Raw genomic sequence first — 11,299 nt, 5'->3', positions numbered from 1 at the left:
CATCCATCCATCCTTTCATCCATCCATCCGTCTGTCCGTCCGTCCGTCCGTCCATCCAACCATCCATCCGTCCATCTGTCCATCCATCCATCTGTCCATCCATCCATCCATCCATCCATCCATCTGTTCATCCATCCGTCCATCTGTCCATCCGTTCATCCATCCGTTCGTCCGTCCGTCCGTCCGTCCATCCCTTGAGACTAAGTTCACTCATTGCATGGACATTTCTCGTTGCTGTTCTGTACCCAAGCTAGAGCCCACACAAATATTGTAAGCCTGTTGCCGTTGAAATCCACTATCGTTATAGCCATTATGTCCTCACATACTCAAATCGGAGTTAAAGTTTCCAAGCAGACGTACTGATTTCCAAGCTTGTCGTGCAAAGTGATTTTCCCTCACTCCCTGAAGAGTTACGCAATCACCGTCACCAGGAAAGCGCCGCATGACACTATCTTTTTATGTGAGCCCATACTGTTTGATATACTAAAAGAACTTAAAAGTCCACTAAACAGAACTTGGATGCTAAGTTTCTATAGATTTACATATGTTCCAAAGTGCAGTTTGGTTTCTCTTTTTGTCTTTAAACAGCATGTTGTACATTTTGCCAGAGAGTAGGCTGATATGGTTTGGGGGCTGTAGGATGATTTACTGTTGTTGATGTAAATTAGTTATTATTTAAGTGGGAAAAACTTGTTTTCTGTATTTACCTAACAAACCCTATTCCTTCCATTTTATTATTCATAATGATATTAAAAAGATACTGTTTAGAAGTTTTAAAAATTGCCATTCTGATAGCTTTTTGGACTTTTTTGGCATTTACTAAGATTTTTTAGGCTATTTTGGAGTTTAGCTAATATTTCAGCTACATGCTAGCTGTTTAGGCTAATTTAGGCTTTTTTCAGTTTTTTAAGATATTTTGAAGTTTAGCTTTTTTTAGCTACATGCTAGTAGTTTTGCTAACCTAAGTTTTTTTTAGACTAAATTGGCATTTAGCTAATATTTTAGCTGGCTATCAGCTTCAGTGTTTTTAGCTATCAGCATCTTCAACTATCAGCTCTAGCATCCTCAGCAGCCAAAAATTAGTTTACAGCATTCACTCTAGCATTAATACAGTAATGCTATATATCTATTTTATAATTATGTTGAAAAGTTACAGTTTTAAAGTTCTAGAAAATGTAGTTTTAGAGTGTTCAATAAATGTTTATCCTGTTCGGCCCGTGAGCTAAGGTGTGTTTTGGATCTTGGCCCCTTGTGCGATTGACATTGAAACCCCTGATCTAATATATTCCTATTTTCAGATTCTCTCCACTAACATTGCTGAAACAAGCATCACCATCAACGATGTAGTCTTTGTCATCGACTCTGGGAAAGTCAAAGAGGTACAATGTCAGTTAAAGCAACTCCATTACTCATCAGATTTTAGTTTGTAATAAACTCTCAACATTTTCTTCTTCAGAAGTATTTTGATGCACTCAGTCATACATCTCTGTTAAAGATATCATGGATCTCTAAAGCCAGTGTTCTGCAAAGGAAAGGAAGGTAAAAGGACCTCGTAGATCACATGTTTTGATCTGCAATCCTGAAAGGCCAGTGTCCTGTTCTTTTCTTATAAACCTCTCTTTGTAGTCTCTCACTGGAAACATCCTCTAATCCTCTAATCAGCAGCGGGTAAGGCAGGTTTACTTGAGGAATGTGCAACTTATTAGCTCTGGAGGACTAGATTTCAACACACCTTTCCTCAATCAGATCTGATTTGTGCCAGTAACAAATCAGCAAGGAAGGCAAATTGAAAATAAAGAAAGACATCTTAACAACATAAGAATGCGAACATTTCTAACAATTTTTGGGCATGTTGGACAAGAAGCCGAGCTTTTTAAAGCCCTTTTACTTTTCCTGCTGGTTTAACAACATATTCTCATATGTCAGCATATCATCAAAGAAAATAACAATGATAAATAAATTAACATTTTTGTCATCACCTCCATTCTTAACATTGTTGCAAACCTCACACTTCCACACATTGATTACATCCATTGTCTTTAACTCCATACCCACCATACTGTGACCAGACCATTGTTTTGTAAAGTGATTTGAAGATGTTTTGACATTGTTTGCGTTCATTACTCCGACTGCTCCATAATTCTATTCCTGACATAGACACACAAAAAGTTTGAGTAGTTTGTGTGTTCTAAAAATTATTTTATGTACTGCTCTTTTTGTAATGTGTAAAGAGGATCTATGGAGCATTGATCATTATTTCCCCATACTTCAGCACCATAGCTAAAGAAGGGGACACCTAAGGAGCAGTTTAATATGCACAATGTATTACAATCAAGAAATCATTTGGCTTTGTTTATTATTGAGAGACTTTTTAGCAGTTTTTGTTTTTGTGTGTCTAATGTGATGTTTCCATGACAGTTTACTATCTATTAGCATTTTTAAGAATTTCATTTCTTGCACATTTTTCATTTGTAAACCCTCTATTGGCTGTTCAGAATATCTTGGTTGACTCCTAAATATTATTACCTTTGTCTTATTTTAATTTAAAGGATAACCAAACTGTAAATGAACTTTTTTTGACTGTTGATCTGCATAAATGGGACTTTAAAGGTGCTGTCTGTTGGTCATTGCCAAATTTTTGACAGACTAAAATAAACTTGTGTTGATATGATATGGATAATTGTTCACACTGTTAAATATATTTGTATAATCTGCAAACAAATATAAAAAAAATGTTGAATCATCATTTAATCTCTGCCAGTGTTTGTAGAAACAGTCATGCTTTTCCAGCCCAAAAGTCCACCAGACCCCAAAAATAAAAAACATTCAAAATATTAATCATTGATTAATTAGCAGTAATTAATCATCCATTATTTATTACTTCTTGATCTGATTTAAAGTCCTACTTATGCACATTTTTTATATTACATCCAGAATTTTTTGCAGTCAGTTAAAATCGTAAAATAATGGACTCCTATTTAACTTTACTAACAACCACTCACGTTTTGCTCAAATTTTAAGAACAATAAAAAACAAAAAAACAAAAAGGAAAGCAAAAAAAAGGCACAAATAATTAAACACTATTGGAGTTCCACTTTAGGTTATTAGCCTATCATAAACAAAAGTGGAAATTGTTGTATTTTAACTCTTTATACATTTCGGCGAGGTAAAATAGCCTATAAGCAAATATCCCTGTGAAACATAATAAAGAGGGATTTGATTTTCAAAAACCTGTTTTTGTGAATATTAAATTCCCCAAGTATTACTAAAACATTAGGAACTAAATCAAATATCACCTGAGATGACTCCAAAAAGTATCTGTTTTTTTCTAATTGTGCTTTAAATGAAAAAACTTACACGATTAGTGGCTAACTAGATACTTTATTGCCTCACTGTAAAACCCTGTGACTAGTTAAGTTTTATAGACACACAGGTTGTGTCCGAATCCCCCCTAATCCGTAACTTCTAAAAAATGATATAGTGCGGAACTATATAGTGCCCTAGATTTTAAAGGTAATTTGGACGTGATACGCACTACTTTTCTTTTGTTTTTCTAAAAACCGGGTATGACGTCATCGATTTCACAAACATTTCACAGCGTTTATTTATGACTCCACTGTGTTCTGATGGTGAAAATGTGGAAAAATATTGTATTTAATATTAATTAAATTAATTATTATTAGTATTTGTATTTTGACTGAATTTCCCTGCGGGGATGAATAAAGTTGATCTCTCATCTCTTATAAAACAGTTTTTTTTGTTCAACCGCAACGCATTGTGGTCTATATCTTGGTCTATATCTGCTAATCTAGTAACCATCAATGTACGCTAGTTTTTCACAAAGACTTCTGGAAAATTTCGAGTGCACTTTATTTGGAATTAGTAGATTCGGACTGCACTAGAAAATGGTGAATGCACTATATAGTGATTATGTTACCGTCTTGAATATTTGCTGTTTTTGCTGTGTTAAGGTCAGGCCATGTGGGAAAGTTAGTTTTCATGTAACCTTCGCAAGCGTTGAGCTCAGGCCATAATGATAATTATTATCATATTATTATTATTATGACAGTCGAACAAATTTCAATATTTTTCTTCACCTTCATTGTCACGTTCAGGAAGTAATAAATAAAGAAGAATGCTCATACAAATATAAAAGTCAATAAAGATAAAAGTTGAAGATCTCTACGTAAAGGTTTAAAAAACCACACATTCTGAAACACATTTGAACTTGTTGATTTTATAATTGATTGGTTCATGTTTTCACAGAGCTGGACGCTGCCGCCCAGGTTATTGCTTCCACCTTTTCAGTCGATTCCAATTCAGAAACATGCTGGAGTTTCCGGTTCCTCAGCTGCTGCGAATGCCTCTACAGGTACTGCGCCCTCGTATCCTCAGCATCACCTGTCCCAAGTTCATGTAAACACATGCGAAATGCTTTCAAATGAATTTGAGATCCTGATTATTGAATACCTATGGCTCCATGAAACTAAAGCTGAAAAAGACAATAAAGAAAGTTTGTCCACGTCTAAATGTTATTTTGCTTTTAAGACATCAGCCACTTGTCTCGAGTTTCTGTGGACAAAGACCTCGAGCATATTTAGAATTTAGCTGCATTGTGATTCAAAAACTAAAGGACAATATTGAAGACATCATTCTAACAGGGTTCCCGCGGGGTCTTAAAAAGTCTTAAAAGCCTTGAATTTGAAAATCTGTTAATAAGGCCTTAAAAAAGCATTTTAAAAGTCTCAAAATTTGATATCTTTGTCTGACAAATGTTGCAGTTTAAATCTTTTTTCTGTATGTTTCTGGTCTAAAGTTAGTTTATTTTTAACCACAATTAAGTAAGTAAAGCACATTTATCAAGCATACCCTGGATAACAATCGCTGATTTAAAAAAAAGACAAAGAAGAATATATCTACTATATAAAATATTTTAAAGTCATTCATAACGTGACATCCTGTAACCCACATTTTAAGACAGGTATATACAATTCATGCATTTTATAAATGAATGTTTGTGTAAAATAGCCAAATAAAAGTGGGGAACACAGAACGATGTGGTCATCAAGGTGAAAATTGGTTTGGTCGATGCCTTAGGTTGGAAGTCTATTGCTAAAATGCCAGAAAGATACACAGAAACGGTAAAAAGCACCTGGTCCCCAATTTAGAAAAAGAAGAAGAGGAGAAATGAGATAAAGAAAAGGGTACGTTCTCATAGCAGAGACGGGAGAGGACAGACTACTTATTAGTTATGTTTTTGAAATGTGTTACATTTTCCTGACTTATTTCTAAGAAAATCAGACACAGAAAGAGATATTTTGTTAATTTTTAGCTCATAAATAGTGTTATTTTTTTGAAAGGATTATAAATGTATGAATGAAACTTTATCGATATATCACTTTACAATTCCTTCAAGATACCAAAGGTTTTATATATATGTACATATATATATATGTATATACTGTATATATAATTCTATCAGGTTGGACACAAATGTGCAAATTTATATCAAAAATGCGGAGCAAACTGTGAAAATAATGAATTACACTTTTGATCATTGAGTAAAGCAAACAAAAAGCTGTTAAAGAAACATTTAATCGATGCGCCTCTTACAATAAAACCTACCAGAATCTGTTGACGTTTTTAAATTTATTGGATGTGTGATGAAAAGATTAAATGTTACACGTTGTCTGTATTATTTCAGGAGCTATGCTTGCAGACCAAACTTCTGGCTCCCTCTTCCTGTCTCATTGGAGACTTCCTGTCCAAAGCCCCACAGCCTCCTCTTGCTCATGCTGTAAACAGTACTGTGCAGATTCTGAAGGTAACAGCTATTAATATGTTCTTACTCTATACATTCCAAAACAAAGATATTGCACTTATTAATCAATTGTAAACAAGTGATATGTATCTGTGTTTTTGTTAAGAAAATAGATGCTCTTGAAGAGAATGAGGACCTGACTGACCTTGGCTACCACCTGGCTGATTTACCTGTGGAGCCTCAACTGGGAAAGATGGTGCTGTGTGCTGTAGTGCTCAAGTGTCTCGACCCCATCCTCACCATTGCCTGTGCTTTGGCCTATCGTGACCCGTTCATCCTTCCCACTGAGAGCTCTCAGAAGAGATCCGCTCTCAATTGTCGCAAACGCTTTGCTTCTAATTCCTTCAGCGACCACATGGCCTTGCTAAGAGCGTTCCAGGTGAGTTGATTCTCTGTATTTCCCTGTATTTGTATAAATTGTGTCCCATCAATCAGCTGTGCAAACAAATAGAAGCTGAAGGCTTCTTGTGTTGAACAGATGTTATTGTTAAGGGGTTATCAGTGGAGTAGTCTACATGATACACAGGTATACGCCATATACCCACTAGAAAAATTCTCACTTTCATATCACCAGTGAAAATGCGTGATGATACACATCTATTTTTTGTGATAAATATAAATATTTCAATGCTTTTTCCATTTCTTTTCTCAACACAATAAATTAAAGATATTTTAAGGCCAAGTATGTTTTCTTTATTCCCCTTACATCAAACTGTCTGTTTTCCTACTAACAGAAAGGATTCAATACAAATAAACTATTATACATAATATTGAAATGATCTTAAATCCTTTCATACTCGCTTCATGTTGTGCTCCGTCCTATGGACTGCTATGCACCTGCACCCGCTCTACTCAAATGGCCGTTCATGTGCAGCTTGCAGAGAAAAAAGACAGAGAGCTAAAGAGAGTTAATGAAAAAGAGCAGGACTCCCGGGAAGAAGTCAGAGGGGAACAGTTGTGAAGCTGCGCTGTCACCCATGACTGTTGTCATGGTAGATTGGTCAAAGTCTGATGAAAATACGTTTCACGGTGAGGAACAAATCTCTGTTTTGCTTGAATTTGCGTTAATAGTTCGCAACATCAAGAAACCCTGGAGGTACTGACTAATGTGAAACTTAAATCTAAAGGAGCTGCGAGAATTTCCCAGGAGGAGAGCACAGATGGAGAACCTGCATGCCTTTTATGTCATTTACCTATCATTTACCTCTGAATTTCCTTTTCTTTCTCTCTCTCTTTTTAAGAACTTTCTGTTCATATTATGAAGTCTGATCTCTGCAAATTGTTAGCCATACAGTGGGGCAAAACTGTATTCAGTCAGTGTGCAAGTTCACAGATTTAAAGAGACTTAAAAGGTCTGTCATGTTCATCATAGGTATTGCTTAAAATGCTTCTTGTGAAGCAAAAGGGTCTATCACCATGACACCATCACAAACACACTGCCCGGGTAATGCAGGAGTGGCTTCATAAGAAGCATTTCCAGCTCCTGGAGGGGTCTAGTTAGTCTCCAGATCTCAACCCCATAGAAAATCTTTGGAGGGAGTTGAAAGTCCATGTTGTCCAGCGACAGCCCCAAAACATCACTACTCTAGAGGAGATCTGCAGGGAGGAATGGACCAAAATATCACTGCTCTAAAGGAGATCTGCAGGGAGGAATGGACCAAAACATCACGGCTCTAGAGGAGATCTGCAGGGAGGAATGGACCAAAATATCACTGCTCTAGAGGAGATCTGATGGAGGAATAGACCAAAACATCACTGCTCTAGAGGAGATCTGATGGAGGAATGGACCAAAACATCACTACTGTAGAGGAGATCTACATGGAGGAATGGACCAAAACATCACTGCTCTAGAGGAGATCTGCATGAGGAATAGACCAAAACATCACTGCTTTAGAGGAGATCTACATGGAGGAATGGACCAAACCATCACTGCTCTCGAGGAGATCTGATGGAGGAAAGGACCAAAACATCACTGCTCTAGTGGAGATCTGATGGAGGAATGGACCAAAACCTCACTACTCTAGAGGAGATCTTCGTGAAGGAATGGACCAAAACATCTCTTCTCTAGAGGCGATCTGATGGAGGAATGGACCAAAACATCTCTGCTCTAGAGGAGATCTGCATGGAGGAATGGACCAAAACATCTCTGCTCTAGAGGAAATCTGATGGAGGAATGGACCAAAACATCTCTGCTCCAGAGGAGATCTGATGGAGAAATGGACCAAAACATCACTGCTCTAGAGGAGATCTGATGGGGGAATGGACCAAAACATCACTGCTCTAGAGGAGATCTGATGGAGGAATGGACCAAAACATCTCTGCTCTAGAGGAGATCTGATGGAGAAATGGACCAAAACATCCTTGCTCTAGAGGAGATCTGATAGGGGAATGGACCAAAACATCACTGCTCTAGAGGAGATCTGATGGAGGAATGGACCAAAACATCACTGCTGTAGAGGAGATCTGATGGGGGAATGGACCAAAACATCACTGCTCTAGAGGAGATCTGCATGGAGGAATGGACCAAAACATCACTGCTCTAGAGGAGATCTGCATGGAGGAATGGACCAAAATACCAGGAACAGTTTGTGAAAACCTTGTGAAGACTTACAGAAAACATTTGACTGTCATTGTCAAGAAAGGGAAGATCAATAAAAAATGAAGAGTTTAGATGATGAACTATGATGAAAATTACAGACCTTTTAAGTCTTTTTAATTAGGAGAACTTGCACAATTGGTGGCTGACTGATTACTTTATTGCCCCACTTTACATTTTTGTGTCTTTCCATTACTTTTGTCAAACTCCTTAATAACTTTAAAAATGTATTACAGGTTTGAAAAAGTAGACGGTTAATTCTGAAATGATTTACTGGTTTATGATTTTTGTTTACTTCTTGGGTCAGGCATGGCAGAAGGCTCGCAGTGATGGGTGGGAGAGAACTTTTTGCGAGAAGAACTTTCTATCTCAAGCTACCATGGACATGATTCTAGGCATGAGGACGCAGCTGCTTGGACATCTTCGTGCGATTGGTGAGTTCTTGATTTCTTTGAATAGCACCTTTAAGTCATGTGAAACACAAATCACTTCACATGGAAGCAAAATACTCATTAAAAATATAGATTTTAAGAAAAGAAAACCTGGCTCCTAGCTCCACCCACCCAGTTCAACCCCTATATCAGTGTTTTTCTCTGATGTATGAACATTTTCCATTCTATAAATGACTCTTTGATAAGAGTGATGGTACTGCGATCTGGCTGCAAAATTAGCCTGTAGCTCTGCTTTTAGAAAAGTCCCGCCCCTTCAGCTGTCTCCACCAATCATTCTTGGAGGCTATATCACATGTCATCCTGTCATCCATCTGACCAATCAGAAGTGACTAACATCCCTTCCTTGTTCTGATTCGGCTCATAAAGTCTAAGTTCCGACAAAAGTAACAGCTAAATCTTGTGTTTAGCGGTGTAACTTCCCGCGGGATCCGGTGTCAGACCATTTAAAAACCCCACATAATAATAAAGCTCTGTTATATGTCAGTTTGTACTACATTTCCCATGATGCACTGGGTTAAAGTGACAGCACCTCTGCACTACAATGCTGATTGCAGTGAAGCACAATGAATGCACACATCAAACAGTCTGATCTAACAGTTTTCAAATCTTTTGGATGAAATCAGAGAAAACAGTTTAGTTCTCCTTCAAGGTTTGTGTTTATTATTAAAATCCCAGTGTTTGGTCCAAGTCACCTTTATAAAAAGAACAATAATGTCTGGATTGAAGGGCAAATTCAGTCACTTTTGAAAAAATTAAAGTTTTAATATAAATAGTAATAAAATAAAAAGAAAGAGGATTAAGGTTTAGTGGCCAACAAACACATTTAAACTAGTTTTAAAGCATTTATTCACCCAAAAAGAATAAAATGTTAGTTACATTTTTGACTATAATTCAAAAGAAAAACAAATAAAACTTCAACGTATTCATTTAGTGTGTGGCTACAATTGAACATCAACATGTAAATATCGTATCATTGTTGAAAATGTACAGTTGCGATGGCACAATATTTAAAAAATATTTAATATAAATCATTGTTCAGAAGGAATATATTATTGGTTGTATTTGTTTTTTTGTGAGGTGACATAAAAATGCATATTAATAAACTGGAGGAAAAAGCGAACTACCTGAGCAAATTGTCAACTAACTACGATCTTGCACAAAACACAAACCAACTTGTTGCTACAAAAAAGCCATGCCAGGAGTCCAGCTCTGCTAAAACGACACAAGAACAAAGAAAACAGAATGATTTGACTGGTTATTGTTGAAACACAAATTTCATTCACATTTCCAGGTTTTGTTATGCAGCATGTTGCTAGTTTGAATTTAATTTTAGCAGGTGATATTTTCATGGAGAGGAAAATCTTTTGGGATATTTGAATTTTATTTTATAAATAAAATGAAATTAGAGTAAATGTTTTTTATCTTTACTTTATTTCTAACTTGTAAAATGTTGAAGGCTGATGTCACGTCTTGATGTGCGTCCAAACATAAAAACTGATGGAAATTCTTCTCTTTAGTGACCCATTCCCTGTGGGAGCAGTGAGCTGCAGACACAGCTGCACGTGCGGAAAAGAAAAAAGTTCATCTTTGGTCTCTAGGGATGTCCCGATCTGATCATGTGATCCAAAATCAGGCTCGATCACGTGGTTGATGACTCGATTGGTATCAGCTGTTGCCCCACGATCAGTATCAAACATTTAATTTATTCTTATTATGATCAATGCTTTATATTTCTAGCTTATTATTCCGGCTTAATACTCATAGAAGTCTGCATGTCATGAACGGATCACCACATGTTATTGCCATTAGGCACGGCAGCAGCTAAAGCCTGAGGCTAACAAAAGCAGTTCAGTCAAGTTAGCGAGATGTTCACAGATTCAGACTTCCAGGATCAATATAAACGCTTTAAAGTGACAGCAAGTGTCTCAACTGGGTCGTCTTAGCGCAAACAGTGACGCATTTTATTGGAAAAAGATCAGAGTTTTGTTTCTTTTTAATGTTAAACCGACAGAGACGGCTACACGGCAGATGCTAACTACGCTAATCGCTAGCTCTGTGATTTAACTCCTTAGGACCCGAGCTGTTCTTTGATATGCCTGTTTTTTTTATGACAGAGAAATGAAAGTTCAGAAAAATTAACTGCAATGGCAATAAAACAAAAGGTTAAAAACAATCCCATAATCTAAAAAAAACAAATAAACGACTGTAATGATTTGAGCTAGCCATGAATACTCATTAAATTCATGCTAAAACAAAGTCGTCATTTGTTTTTAAGAATTTTAAATGAAGGTTTGCATCACATTTGATTAAAAATGCTCAATAGTTCTGAAGATATTAAAGCTAAAGCCGCTAAACTTTCTCTCATGACTAATTATCACCGACATTTACTAGAGAACATGTTTTTTTAGGTAATAGTTACACTATTTTTAC

General features: G+C 36.5%; 1 protein-coding gene across 2 annotated transcripts in view; it reads left to right on the top strand.

The window, feature by feature from the left end:
- The window catches only part of LOC112141227 (3'-5' RNA helicase YTHDC2), a 55,248-nt gene that overhangs the window by 24,306 nt on the left and 19,643 nt on the right, over positions 1-11,299 (top strand). For both annotated transcript variants that reach the window (XM_024264318.2, XM_024264316.2), the window contains exons 17-22: positions 1,299-1,379; positions 1,457-1,539; positions 4,267-4,372; positions 5,705-5,824; positions 5,928-6,200; positions 8,725-8,851. In XM_024264318.2, coding sequence (XP_024120086.1) covers positions 1,299-1,379; positions 1,457-1,539; positions 4,267-4,372; positions 5,705-5,824; positions 5,928-6,200; positions 8,725-8,851 — 790 coding nt within the window. The remainder of the gene's footprint in view (positions 1-1,298; positions 1,380-1,456; positions 1,540-4,266; positions 4,373-5,704; positions 5,825-5,927; positions 6,201-8,724; positions 8,852-11,299) is intronic.

The sequence above is a fragment of the Oryzias melastigma genome, linkage group LG12 (assembly GCF_002922805.2).
Source record: "Oryzias melastigma strain HK-1 linkage group LG12, ASM292280v2, whole genome shotgun sequence".
In the NCBI taxonomy this organism is placed as follows: Eukaryota; Metazoa; Chordata; class Actinopteri; order Beloniformes; family Adrianichthyidae; genus Oryzias; species Oryzias melastigma.
Note: the sequence above shows the minus strand (reverse complement) of the source record. Positions and strands in the feature narration are given on the sequence as shown.